Source organism: Chlorocebus sabaeus, chromosome 10 (assembly GCF_047675955.1).
Source record: "Chlorocebus sabaeus isolate Y175 chromosome 10, mChlSab1.0.hap1, whole genome shotgun sequence".
Taxonomy (NCBI): Eukaryota; Metazoa; Chordata; class Mammalia; order Primates; family Cercopithecidae; genus Chlorocebus; species Chlorocebus sabaeus.
In genome coordinates, this window is record NC_132913.1 from 83,453,267 (window position 1) to 83,468,455 (window position 15,189).

The 15,189-nt window shown below is 39.5% G+C and overlaps 1 protein-coding gene and 1 non-coding gene across 5 annotated transcripts in view; both read right to left on the reverse strand.

Moving 5' to 3' along the window:
• Positions 1-15,189, reverse strand: part of HECW2 (HECT, C2 and WW domain containing E3 ubiquitin protein ligase 2) — a 388,587-nt gene that overhangs the window by 5,779 nt on the left and 367,619 nt on the right. For all 4 annotated transcript variants that reach the window (XM_007965716.3, XM_007965715.3, XM_073019890.1 and 1 more), the window contains one exon: positions 14,427-14,539. In XM_007965716.3, coding sequence (XP_007963907.1) covers positions 14,427-14,539 — 113 coding nt within the window. The remainder of the gene's footprint in view (positions 1-14,426; positions 14,540-15,189) is intronic.
• LOC119625539 (small nucleolar RNA U13) lies at positions 13,784-13,887 on the reverse strand. The gene has a single exon (XR_005241731.2). It is a non-coding gene; the product is annotated as a small nucleolar RNA U13 (small nucleolar RNA).

The window sequence follows — 15,189 nt, forward strand, 5'->3', positions numbered from 1 at the left end:
CACAAGAAACAGCACATAGTTTAGAACAGGTCGAGTGAAATGAAAATGTGTGGGGTGTGTCTGTGTGTGTGTGTGTGTGTCTGTGTGTGTATGACTGTCTTTCACATTCAAATTTATTTGTTGCCAATTTTCACACTCATTTTCAAAAATCTTTGAAAACATTTTGACCTTAAAAATTCAGAACTGAATTTCTCTAAGGAAAAGAGGATATTTAAAAAAATACTTTATTTACATTTCACCAACATTTAAAAGCTATATTACATATAAATGACCATTTATTGAGTGGTCTAAGGATTACAAAGACAAGTTTGGTTTTAGTTTCTCTTTTGATGTTAGATTGTTTTTCTAATACATGGACATAAGGCCTTGCAAAGTAGTTCATTTTGAGTTGGCATATGCCTGAGTGTATCTTCAATACTCTGAAGTTAGGCATTTTTTCATTTTCTTGGAGAGGGAAGAGCAGTCAGTGTCTCTGAGGGTCCGCCTCATGGCTTAGAGTGTTGGGAAATTCCCTGGCTGGACTTTTCTAACTCAGTAGGCCATTGTTACTTCTTTGAATTCTGTGTTAAAATTTGCTTTCTCCCAATACACAATAACAAAACAAGCAATTTAAATCATTACATTAAGTGTTCTTTTTTAGAAATACTTCTTTTGTCAAGATAGGAAAAAAATATGTTTTCCTGTTATTTGCATCTGAATCACAATAAAAAATAGACAGTCTCCAAATAGTACATCTTATCAGGAAGCAAATCTGCACTTTTGACATGAAATAGGAAACATTCTATTCTGAATGTACAACAGCTTGTTTGGGGGACCTACATAACTTTGACTTAAAAAAATACTCCTGAATGAATAAGAAATTTTAGGAACTATAATTATTAACAGGCTATTTCTACAAAGTCGCATGTTTATACTTATACTCTAATAAATCCCTTTTCCTTATGAAATAAATATAATTAATATTCCTGGATGCAGTGTAATGTAGTGGGAAGACCAGAGATTTGCAGTTGGACATAACTTGGGTTTGGATTCTAGCTCTACCAACAAGTGTGTGATTTGGAGTGAGTTATTAAAACTCTGAGCCCCTATTTCTCACCTTTAAAAGGGTGGTTATATAACTTGTCTCAGAAGGATGTGAGGATTAAGTGAAATAACAGAAACATGCTTAACAGAATGACTGGCTCGTAGTGTTTGACCAATTAATAATAGTTGTATTGTTAGCTACATTTCATTCCTATCAACAAGATTTGACTCTAATTGGCTTCAGTGAACTGCCACAAAGAGTAATGACCCATGAGAACGATGAGATAATAAAAGGATAATAAAGCAGGTGTATGGCCACATGGCTTATTAAAAACAGGAATGTGAAGGGGATCTGTTAGATTGTAAGAATATAGATAGAGTATTTCTTATCCAAAATACTTGTCACCAGAAGTGCTTTGGATTTCGGATTTCTTTGGAATTTGGAATATTTGCATATATATAATGAGATATTTTGGGGGAATATGACCCAAGTCTAAACATGAAATTCATTTACGTTTCATATACACCTTGCATACACAGACTGAAGGTAATTTTATACAACATTTACATAATTTGGTTCATGAAACAAAGTTTTGACTGCGTTTTTGACTGCACCCTGTCACTTGAGGTCAGGTGTGAAATCTTCTACTTGTGGCATCATGTCGGCACTCAAAAAGTTTGGATTTTGGAGCATTTTAGATTTAAAATTTTTTGACTAGGGATACTCAAACTGTATCAGTTTCAGGGTATAGAGATAGTACCGACTCACCCACTCCTAGTACTATAAACTCTGGGATATATTGGTGGAAAGCATCTAATGAATCTTTGCAGGCAAACCCTTTTTTGATACAATAATCATTTCAGAATTGCAACTGATATCCTTAGCCTGGAACCCAAATGGAGCCTCAAGAAAAGGTTTTCCTTATTTAAAAACTCAACTTGTATACTAAAATAGAGTCCTCAGAGTGGTTTATAATCTATCATCTGTGAAACATTGGAATAAAAATATTACATAAAGATTTAGCTCTGTTCCAGGGGTAGGGGAGGAGGAAGCAGAAAAGTGGAATATGTTTTGAATATAAGTATATGCCAAACTGTGTGTGTTAGACAAGTAACATTTATTATCCAATTAGACTAACAGATGATACCACAATACTATTTTGAAATTTTCATTTCTTTGGTTACCGATAAGGTTGAGCATGTTTCCCCCACGCGTCTTGCTTTTCACATTTCCTGTTTCATCTCTCTTGCCTGATTAACTTTTCAATATTTTTACTGTGATAAAATACACAGAACATTCACCATTTTAACTATATTTAAGTGCACAGTACCATGGCATTAGTACACCTACATTATTTTGCAACCATCATCACTATCCATCTTCAGAACTTCTGCATTTTGCAAAACTGAAATCTGTATCCATTAAATAGTAACTCCCATTTCCTCTCCCCCTAGCCCCTGGAAACCACCATTCTACTTTGTGTCTCTACGAATTTCACTGCCCTATGTACTTCATATAAGTGGAATCTTAAAATATTTGTCTTTTGTGACTGGGTTATTTCACTTAGCATAATATTTTTAAGGTTCATGTTGTAGCATGGGTCAGAATTTCCTTCCTTTTTAAGGCTGAATAATATTCCATTGTATGTATATATCACATTTTCTTTATCCATTCATCCATCGATGAAAAGGAGTTTTTTTCCTACCGTCTGACTATTGTAAATAATGCTCCTATGAACATCAGTGTACAATTATCTCTTGAAGTCCTTCTTTTCAGTTTTTTGGGGGATATACACAGAAGTGCAACATCATACTGCATTTTTCATAGTGGCTGCAACATTTTACATTTCCATCAACAGTGCACAAGGGTTCCAATTTCTCTACATCCTCACCAACACTTATTTCTTGTTTTTTTTTCTCATTTGTTTGTTTGTTTTATAATAGCTATTGTAATGGGTGCAAAGTCCATTCATCTTTTAAAGCCTTAGGATTTCTTATGGAAATCAAGAGAGACTCAGTGAGAGTCTCTCTGAGTGAGAACTGTTGCTGAATTTGAAGAAGGAAGCTACCACAAATTCTACAGCTGCACAGAATGAATGCTGCCAACGACCCAAGGGAACTTGGAAGCAGATTCTTCCCTAGTTGGTCCTTCAGATGAGAATGCAGCCCCACTGACAGCTTGATTTCAGCCTGTGAGACCACGAGCAGAAGACCCAGCTCAGCTGTGCCTGGATGCCTGCTCCATGAAAATAGTGATATCATAAATGTGTGTTGTTTTACACTGCTAAATTTGTGGTAATTTGTTTTGCCTCAGTAGAACCATTAACAGGTCTCAAGGCAGTGAAACAGTTCAAGAAAAGGTGGCAAATGTGATGTTAAGTGTGATACAGTAGTATCATCTATCCAGGGCAGGTGGTGAAACAAAGCTAGGAGTTGGCAGCAGTTCTTTCATTCTCCCAGGTTTCTGAGTAGACAAACAGGAACTTCGAATGTCTCTTTGCCATTTCTGTAGTATCTTTGCAGGTACTCTTGAAGCTTATCCAGTAAATCCACAAGCCTGAATGCTCTTTCCAGTTCTCAACACAAAGGGAAGGACTAGACAACCTTTTTTGTTCCTCTTCAGTCATAAGACATAATCACCATTACCAATCCATAATCTAAAGCTATTGCTGCTTCATAAATTACATTTGGTTGCATAATATATGGTTACCATAACACAACTTTCCTTCTAATAAACTAAACAGTTCCTCTGGAAAATATTTTGTGATGATGGAGAAAGCATATATTGTGGAGGGAAACTGTGTGGAAAGATTAAATGGTTTTCCCAAGGTCAGAGCTGAGTCAGTGGCCAAATCAAGAACAGGACCTCAGTTCTGGGTCTCCTAGGGAAAGTCCAACATTAAACTGAAAGCAGGGAGATTAATGCTCACTGGCTTCATTCTTTTACTTTTGGAAGCCTGAGTATTAATTTTATCCCACCTCTGACTATGAACTGTTATTCTTCAACATCCTACCAGATTGTCTACATTTTGAGGACAAGGATTGGCAAAATAAACCTTCAGATATTTTTTAAATGAATAATTCAATCACAATATGCAGTAGCTCTGGGGAAAATGGCTGAGACTGTGTCAATCCAGAAAACCCTGAAAAATACCAGGGGATTTTTAGGTGACCATACCCTCTAGTTCAATCTCAGGCTTAACAGAAGAAGGCAAATACTCAAAAGGATGCTTTACAGTGTATCAAAATCACTCCAGGAGCTTGTTTTACAATGGAGATTATTGGTTGCACCCCTTGTGATTTGAATTCAGAAGGTTTGGGTTGGGCCTGGGGGAATATGCATTTTAATAAACATGCCAAGTGAGTTTGATGCAGGTGGTCTCCACAATTGCAGAGACATCAAGTAGATTAGCAATATGATATCTACATTGGCTATTTGCACCAGTGTTTTGTGCGCTTGCAAACATTCCAAAACTCCTTATAAACAAGACAGCATTGCTAATAAGGAAATTAAGGAATAGTGTGGTTAAATAAATTGCCCAATGTTTACCATCAACTTGCTCTATGAGCCAAGACCAGGAAAAACACAAAAAAAGGCAAGCAACACATAATCCTTGGAGGCTTTTCACACCCCCACCCCCACCCCATTCCATGTCCTAAGAAAACTCTAGCAGAAAATAACAGGAGGGCCCTGGACTGTGTTGATGTTGGCAGCAAAAGTGCATCCAGCTATTCAGTCTCAATAAAAGAACATTTTTCAAATCTTTCAAAGTCAGCCACACTAAAGCTATAATGGGTTTACCTCATTTTAATCTATGCAGCCAGAACCACTCAAGGAGAGCAGTTCTGAACCCATCTTTGGGAAATCATGCTGGCATCAATATTAAGAAGATTTAAAAATTCTCCAGACATCTGGTCTGACTTAATAGCTCTTAGTGCTTTCTGGATTCTTCAAAAATGTTAACCAGGAGGTCACATGCTTACCCTCTTTTTTTCCCTACAGATAGACATGTCAATTAGACAAATCCAGTGAGCCAAAAGTACCAGTTACATTTCCATTTCCACAGATTGGTTCGTTGATTAATGTATTTCTCTCTGTGTATGTGAATGTACTTAATTTTCCAATTTGCATTATATTTCATTTATTTCTTCACTCACTGGATACTTACTGAGCACATACTCCATGCCAGGCATTCAGCTGTCCCCTGAGAGATGAGGATGAAAAGTCTGATTTCTGTCCTCAAGGATATACAGGCAAACAGACCCTCTAAAATGTGTGTAGCCTGTGCTCTGGGGCAAGCAGGAACTGAAATTCAGCCTTCCTTTGGCTCTGCTTGCCAAACTGTGAGCACTAGCTGTGGGCTGCATTTCTCCAGAAGACTACGAGATACCTTTGTTTCATTAGTCCCAGGGACGGGCTATTAGTGGCCCTGCCTACAAACAGTTAGTAATACAACGAGTTACAAGTCTGCTCAGCAGAGCCAAGGAAGGTTCATAGAGGACGCTATTTGTGCCAAGGCTTGAAAGATTTGTAGGTGTGCAAGCTTTTTTCTGAATCAACAACAAGGAGAAGGATGTTCCCCGCAGATGGCCCGGAAGCATGACATTGCGTCATCAAGAAACCTGAGAGGGGCAAGTGCCTAAGGGGCAGGAGCCAAGGCTGGACCTGAGGCCAGATGGGGAGGCACGGTCACATCAGGAAGCCAGGTGTGTTCTTGCAAAGACCTTTTCTAGCTATTTCATGGATGAAAGGAAGAAAAGTGGGTTGGCAGAGGTATCTTTAAATAAGGCAGGGAATATAGGATATAGGTAGAGGGACAGATGATGAATTCAAGGGCTTGAAATCAGCATGAGAAATCCAAAGTTACCAATCGAACAGTGATAGAATTCTGTTAAAAGAATCCAGTTATAGTTTTGTTAGCCTGGGTAGCTTTACTAACACAACGAATGGTATAACTTGTCAGGATTTTAAAAATATTCATAATTTATCTAATATCCTCATGAATACCTTTTTAGGTCATGAGGTAGAGCAGAAATTCCTGTTAAGACCAGGGCACAAATATGTGTGTAACTTACGGCAGCACAGCACAACACCCTGACCTTCACCAGGTGTTCGGTAAAGGTGAATTCATGGAAAGAAATTCTATGGTGCTTGCTACTCCAACTACTCATTTGTCATACGCCATTTGGGGACCAATGATGTTGGTTCATGTAAATATTCATTGCTTCTCTCCCTGTGTCTTAAGATGAATGTATATCTCCTACAAAGTTCGGCGCTTAGTAAAGGCATGATGAGTATCTACAGGCAGGTGAGGGGAATTAATCTGCTCACTAATTAGTGTCTTATTCTAAAGTCTCATTAGGTCACTTTGGTTAAAGTGCACTTGGATCTGTAAATACAAAGTGGAATGTTCCTATAGGGGGAATTCCTGTATTTGGGGTAACTAGCAGAAGAAACTCTTCAAACTATGTATTCTGAGCAGGTACCTTCTTCACTTGCGAACACCTCTGGGGAAAGATAAAGAGGGTACATACATTTCAAATGTAAGAATTTAAACCCAACAGAATAAAGTCCACTAAGGACAGTTCCAGGAATGGAAACTCCTGTAAGTCCAAACAAAATATAAATACGCTGGTGAATATGGCGCATTTCTCACACACTTAAAGACTGTAAAGTATCCGGCCAGCCCTGAAGGCTACATATTAGGAAGAATAGTAATAATGGATAAATGTATTGAATGATGTTTTAGGCCTTATTCTAAGCACTTTGCACATGTTATCTCATTTAATCTTCAAAACAACTTTGTGATATAAATGTTAATTTCTATCTCAACTTTTCAGATATGGATATAGAGATATGAAAGTCTGGATTATGATTTTGGAATTTCTTATCTGGAGTGGTCCAAAGTTATCTCTCAAGTTTACAAATTCACTAAAAACAATATTTATGGAGAACATGTGCTAAGCACTGGGCTCAGTGCTAGGAGCAAAGTCATGATTAATTCAGATAAGGTACCTGTTCTCACAGGATTATATTCCAGAGGAGGAGACAGATAATCAACAAGTAAACCAATAACTGAACATGATGACTGAATTGGGTTAACTCTAGTGAAGGAAGTAAGGGGTGAGTGACAGGGGCACTAGGGACAGAAGCCTGGTCTCTAACCTGAGTCCTGGGGACAAGAAAGAGCCAGGCACATGAAGGACCAGCAGAAAAGTGTTATAGGCAGCAAGTACCTGAGCCTTGAAGCATAATTGAGTTTGGCATATTTGAGGAATACCCAGAAGGAGGCTGGTGTGTGTCGTGGGTTGGGGGAGAGGGTACATGTTGAGGTCGCAGGAGGAGGCAGACAGGTCCCCACAGGAAGTCCTTGGGAAGGAGTCTGGATTTTATTCTAAACTACCGGAGGGTGTAGGCAAGGGAGGGAGGTGACCTTGAGATGTTTGCAGATCCCAGCGGTTGTTGAGTGCAGAATGAATGAATGGCGGGATGTAGGAGAAGCAGGGTATTTAGCCGGCAGTCTGCTTCAGCAGTCCAGGTGAGGGGGGATGGTGTTGTGGACTAGGCTGGTGGAAAGAAATGAGCCCAAACTGGTTTTTGCTCTTGAGGCCAAGGAAAAGGTGGTAAGCATTCTTTAACTGTTGCAATGTCTGTCACTCACAAATAGACACTTTAAAATCTGACTTGCGAAACAGCTCTCAAGGACCTTTAGTAGATTTGACTTGGACTATCCTGTCCTCTGTTGTTAGCAGCAACAATGCTGATGGACTGCAAGGGGAATGATTATCTCATTCCATTAAAGTCACAAATTCTTTCAATGGCGTGACTTTTACATTAATTACAGAAGAATGCCTTTTTTAAAATACAATCTTTTTTTTTGAGAAATTTACCCACCTCCCAAAGTAAAGACCAATCCAAAAGGTATATGACATTTAAGAACCTTTAATATGGTGATGTGATGGGTTAACTCTGATATGCTTTTGTTAGTACATGCAGATTCAGTGGCAGAATAAAGTGAAAATTTTAAATATAGTTATATAGAACTGAGTGAGAGGGCAGAGGAGAAAGGAGTTGAAGAGAGTCTTGGACCCGAGGTTAAACTACAGAGCAGACCACTGTATGAGAATCCCCTGTCAATTCTCTCCCACACCAAAAGCCACCTCAGCTGATCAGCAGGCAGTAGGGAATTAGGAAGACCAAGGAGGGACACCTCAAGGCAAATACAGAAAGGAGATGTCCCCAAAGGGTCCTTCTAGTGCTCATCTCTTGTTCTGATGGCTTTTCTTTTAATTGAGGAAAGTGACATTGTATTTCAGGACTTGGTTACTTTCCTGTATACTGGCTGATAATTCACTTTGACAGTAGACAATGCTCCCTATAATGGAGGAGGGAAAACTGAATTATTGATGACATTACAGAGCAACATTTAATGACATGGAAAGATGTTCTATGTGATAAACAGAATGTTGTTTTAAAATGTGTGTGTGTGTGTCTGTGTGTATCTGAAGAAACGAGTGAAATCACATACTCTAACATGTTAACACAGCTTATCTTAGTAGTTGACTTTTTTTTTCTTCAGAAATGGGATCTCTCTATGTTGCCCAGGTTTGACTCAGACTTCCATGCTCAAGCCTTAGCCTCGCAAGTACCTGGGACTACAAGCATGCACCACCACGCCCAGCTAGTAGTGGATATTGGATTGATACATATGTAGTTATTTTAATATATATTTAATATATCCATATATTTCTTAGCAATTTTTTGTAAATTTTTTTTCTATAAATTAGAATTTAAAAGCAGGGTTTTTTTGTTTTTGTTTTTGTTTTTTTTGAGATAGAGTCTTACTCTATCACCCAGGCTGGAGTGCAGTGGCATGATCTTGGCTCACTGCAACTTCCACCTCCTGGGTTCAAGTGATTCTTCTGCCTCAGCCTCCCGAGTAGCTGGGCTTACAGGTGCACACCACCATGCCTGGCTAATTTTTGTATTTTTTTTTTTTTTAGTAGAGACAGGGGTTTCACCATGTTGGCCAGGGTGGTCTCAAACTCCTGACCTCAAGTGATCTGCCTGCCTTAGCCTCCCAAAGTGCTGGGATTTCAGGTGTGAGCCACTACGCTCCACCAAAAAGCAGAATTTTAAAAACAAAAAAGTTGTCATGTCTTTAAAAAATAATTTTATCTTTTCAAGTTCTATTCCATTAGATTAACTGTCTCCATGAGACATCTGTTTCATAATTAACTCTTACAATTTATTTCTTAATTTCAGTTAGCATTTAATTCATAATAATCTCCAGACACAGCCATTTTCAAAAATGCTTTTCCCTTTGGCAAAAACTAACACACCCCCATGACGATGGCAGCTCTGTAGGTCCTCTGTCCCATCACCCAACTTGGCAAGAACCTTGGGGATGAACACAGAAACTCATACCATGGTGGGAGAGAGGACTGCTCTGCAGTTTTCAGGCTGGCATCTCAGCAGCCCATTTTTTGGACTGTTTGAGAGCAATTGCCATAAAGTGAATTTACTCTTTTCATAAAGTCCATCAGAGCACCAGGGGTATGAAGTCTTCCACAGAAATGCAAAATACAGAGCTAACCACCAACCGTGAAGCAGAGGAAGTGCAGTCATGTGCTCAGGCTCTAGGTCTCCATGGAGACACCCTTCTGTCTACATCCTTATTTATCATCTGGGTCTCTAGTCACTTTGTAACCACAAGAGAAAGAAGGAGCCATGGATTCAACTTGTACTGGCTGCAGAGACAACCACATATACTTTTATGTACTCCTTGGCTCACACTGTGAGCAGCGCTATCCACTGCTACCACAAAGTGAGACTAGGAAATCTGAGAAAAGAAGGAGACTTACATTTGCCTGCTTGAAAATGGAAAGGCCCTCCATCATCCTTGTCTAGAAAGACTAAGATTCTCTCCCTCATTGCTCCCGGTTGCCAGGACTGCCCTCATCCTTTACAGCCCCTCCAACCCTCCAGGGCAGAAACTCCCATGCCCGACACAAGCCCATGCCAGACTTCTTAGAGGATTCTTTTTTTTTCTTTTTGAGATGGATTCTTGCTCTGTAGCCCAGGCTGGAGTGCAGTGTCACCATCTCGGCTCACTGCAACCTCTGCCTCCTGAGTTCAAGCGATTTTCCTGCCTCCCGAGTAGCTGGGACTACAGGTGTATGCCACCACACCTGGGTAATTTTTGTAGTTTTAGTAGAGACGGTTTTCACCATGTTAGCCAGGCTGGTCTCAGACTCCTGACCTCAGGCAATCAGTCCATCTTGGTGCCTCCCAAAGTGCTGTGAGCCACCGTGCCCAGTCAGGATTCATTTTTTAAGTAAGAAGGACATCTAGCCATTTTTCTCCCATGTGTACAATGTAAATTTTTGTTTTTAATTTTAAGTTCAGGGGTACTTGTGCAGGTTTGTTATACAGGTAAACTGTGTCACTGGGGGTTTGTTTTACAGATTATTTAGTCACCCAAGTATTAAGCCTAGTACTCATTAGCTATTTTTCCTGATCCTCTCCCTCCTCCAACCCTCCACCCTCCATTAGGCCCCAGTGAGTGTTATTCCTCTCTATGTGTCCTTGTGTTCTCATTATTTAGCTCCTGCTTGTGAGAAGATGTAGTATTTGGTTTTCTATTCCCGTGTTAGTCTGCTAAGGATAATGACCTCTAGCTCCATCCATGTTGCTGCAAAGAACATGATCTCATTCTTTTTTATGGCTGCATAGTATTCCATGGTATATATGTACCATATTTTCTTTACTCAGTCTACATTGATGGGCATTTTGGTTGATTCTGTGTCTTTGCAATTGTGAATAGAGCTGCAATGAAGATACACATGCATGTGTCTTATAATAGAATGATTTATATTCCCTTGGGCATATACCCAGTAATGAGATTGCTGGGTTGAATGATATTTCTGTTTTTAGGTCTTTGAGGAATTGCCACACTGTCTTCCACAATGGTTGAACTAATTTATACTCCCACCAACAGTGTACAAGCATTCCCTTTTCTCTGCAACTTTACCAGCATCTGTTATTTTTTTGTACAATGTCACATTTTAAATGTTAAACATCATTTCACTCATAGGAAAAAGAAATACACTGGAGCTGACTAGCTTGAGACAGACCAGCTCTTCAGTTGTGCAACTTACACCTATCAAAAATAGCAGAAAAGTGGCTTCAGTGTTTCTGTTCTGATGGTAGGAGAAAAGGACTTGATAATATAAAAGAATCTCTTTAGGCCAGAACCAATTTTACAGATCTTTTTTTACACCTAAGTAATGCCCCACATTTCATTAAGGGTGATGACAATGTTGTCAGTAAAGAAGTTGCTTCTCATGTAACTATACTGTCATGCAATTAAGTTCTTTTAATTTTTTCCCTCCAAATGTACTTTTTTTCTTTGTGGAGCCAATGTTAATAGTTAAAGTAGTACAGTGGCTTACAAAAGAGTCAGGATAAAAAGTTTAAAAGGAACAAAGTGGCCGGGTGCAGTGGCTCAAGCCTGTAATCCCAGCACTTTGGGAGGCCGAGACGGGCGGATCACAAGGTCAGGAGATCGAGACCATCCTGGCTAACACAGTGAAACACCGTCTCTACTAAAAAAATACAAAAAACTAGCTGGGTGAGGTGGCGGGCACCTGTAGTCCCAGCTACTCGGGAGGCTGAGGCAGGAGAATGGCGTAAACCCGGGAGGCGGAGCTTGCAGTGAGCTGGGATCCGGCCACTGCACCTCCAGCCTGGGCGACAGAGCAAGACTCCATCTCAAAAAAAAAAAAAAAAAAAAAAAAAAAAAAAAAAAAGGAACAAAGTAAACACAGTATTCCTAAGACTTTCAAATACATTATCTTACAATTGTCAAAATACTCTGAACATTGTTACTCCTACTTTAGAGGGATGGATCTAGGGTCTTGCTTAGGATGATGATGATGTAACTAGTGTGTCACAGGGCTTAGATCTGTGCTCATGCCTTTTAGCTGGGTTACATAAGGTGACTGCAGCTCTGAAGCAGAAAAGCCAAGTAACTCTTTCTTCTCATCAGACCCCAAAAGATGGGGCTTGTTGCAGAGAGGTTATGAAAAGAGGCTGCTTGCTTAACGTGCCTAAGACTATCTTCATTTGTGCTGTTTTATAATCTGGGTAAAACTAGGAATGTAGAAGCAAACTTAGGTCATAGTGAAGACAGGAAGAAAGGACAGTGCCTGTTACCCAACTGTGTGTATGCAACAATAATGAAGAACACCACCATTTACAATGAGTTAGCACATGAACTTCCTGGGGCTCCAGGGGGAAGTAGAAATGCAAATCCAGCCTGACCCTCAAGATTCTTCAGCAACCCTTCAGTGTTACTTCTCGCTCAACCCAACCTAATATACCACCTCCTCCTGGCCTGTTACAGATGAGAAAATCAAGGCTCAAAGATGAAGTGATCTCTAAGGTCTCAGAGTTAGCTGGTGGCAGAGGTGGGACTAGAACCTAGGTCTGCTAACTCCTACCCCTGCTCTCTTTCCAATATGCAAACATCCTGCCTGATATGTATTACAGATGATGGTGACAGAAATCACAATGGCAGCTATCACTGACTGGATGCTTACTCATGGCCAGAGACAGTATTAAGCATTTTTCATGAATGATTTCAGATAATCCTCAGAATTTCAAATCCACCAGGTAGATGAGGAAACAGAGGCTCAGAAAGATCATGCAACTTCACCAAGACCCTGCTGCAGGTAAGTAACAGAGGTGGGACTCAGCCTAGGTCTCTCTGAAGCTAAAGCTCTAGGTCTATATCAAATTACCTGTCTCTGCCCATCAGGTTTGGTGAAAATTACAGTGATTAAATAAGAACAGTTGACATATCTGCTTATTGTGACACTTTATTCCATATACTTTAGTGGCTTTACAGAAATAGATTTCAACAAAAAGGTGACCATTGATCTGCCCTTTCCTTCTTCAATGCAAATTCTTAAAGAGTTTCTCACAGAAGAGTAAAAAGTCTTATTCAGATAGTCTAAATCTGTTGATTTATGTGTTGAAGGGGAGAAAACTCATTATCCAAGCATAAATAAAATGAGCTAGTTCTTCAAATAATGAAATCAAATAATGAATTCCCAGATTTGGAAATCAAATGTGCCAGGTAATCCTTAGGTGTCTGGATGCAGAGCCTGTTCAGACTGTGATGCGTGTGGGGCAGCCGAGGAGGCTCAGGCAAGCCCTTGAGCTGTCATTATTTATCACTCTCTCCATTTGTATTTTCAGCACCCCCTTTTCTCATCTGTTGATGCTGACAATACAGTTCTTAAGAACTGGCATCTTTCAATTGCTAAGAAGAAAGTTTTGATAACAGATTGCTCAGGTGCTTGTACTTAAAGAAACAGATAACATCTTGGGGTACCTAACATCACCTTATATAATATAAATAGTATCTCCTAATATCACTAGTAAAACAGGTTTCTCAAAGTCATCTATACTTAAACTTAGGATAACATCTTGGGGTACCCAACATCATTTAATCTCTCTAGACTATAGTTGTATTATTAGTAAAGTTAGAGGCAATTTCAGCTCCTTTTTACCTCAAAAATGCTACAGTATTACTACTCATTGGATAAAGGAATTCTAAAACAAATTTTCTTCCATTCCTCTTTTGTTCATCTGCTCCTTTTCCGTTGCTCCAGCTCCAGTTATCTCCACTCAATCTCAAACACTTTTTGTCTTCACAAATACTATCTTACTGGTCCTTGCTTTTCTTTCCCATGTCAGATGGGTAATGTGCAGATGTTGTAATAAGGTTTGAGGGTGGTACATCTCACACATGTGCATGAACACCCAATTATCACACTTAAAAACTGCAAAAGGATCAGTCTTTTGCTTTTATTAGCAGCAGCAAAGCATTTTTTTTCTATTCTAAGGAAATATGTGATCTTACTATGAATGAGAATACGATGCAGAGAGTACGGAATTAAGACATGTATGAGACAGGCTAAAGAGATCTAGAGCACATCCACATTATTTAATATTCTTTAGAAACTACAATGGTAATTTTTACTGAAGGGATTCTAAATAGTTGTAAAGTTAAAACTGAAGCTTCTGGAAACACCTAGATTAGAGCCACAATCATAAGCCACAAGCATGATAGCCAACGTCGCTTTACTGATGCTAACAAATGCTTTGCTTTTGTTGTGTTTTGTATTTTAAGATATGGATGTATATATTTTAAGTGTGACCAGAGAGATCTTTTTTCCTTTCATTTAGAAAGGTTATCAGGGAGAAATTCATTCTAGGAGCTTTTCCACTCTCCCAAACTTGCAATATAATAGCAGTAATTAATCAATATATACATAAATGAATGTCTCCACCAAACGTTGTGACAGTAAAGAAATGTTATTTTATATTTTACCTGGGAAGAGCAGTGATTTTCCCCCATTTCTCCACACAGAATCTTCTTGGGCCGTTACTCCCTCGGAGAGAAGCAAATCCTTCGTAGGGAATGCTGGATGTGCCCGTAACAAACTGTCAACCCAAGAAAACAGAAGGAGAAGGTGAAGCCAGAGACCAACAGCCAGGAAAGGCATCACATCATTCACGGGCAGAGCTCCTGAGGAAGAGCAGGCAGGAAAGTTCTGAAGACAAAACTTCACAGGTGTGGAATAATCACAACACAATTCTGACACAGAGCTGGAAGAGAATACTAAGAAAGAGAATATTGTGTATGATAAAGGGAAAGGAGATGTGGACGGTTTGTAGAAAATAAAGCACCTGATGTAGCTGACCAGCTCAGAAGCTCAAACCAGGCACATTTCCTACTATAGATGAATAAAGTGGGCATATCAATTAACCTGAGTCTACTTAGTATCAGTCCCTGATCAATGTCAGGTGAATTTAAAAAAGAGAATGTCTGGGCATGCAATTTTGAGGCCCAGACCCTTAATCCAAAGGAGCTAGGACCCGAAGGAGCTAAGAGTACTTGTAAGGCTCTGCCTGAGCATCCAGAGGCCTCCTTGTGTAATTGTCCTGGATGAGCATAAACACCACACAAACACATACACACACACACACACAGACACACACACACACACACACACACACACACACAAAACAAGTTAGTTTACCCAATGTTCTTGAATGTCACTGTTTTCTCAAATTTGTGGAAAGTTAGATGA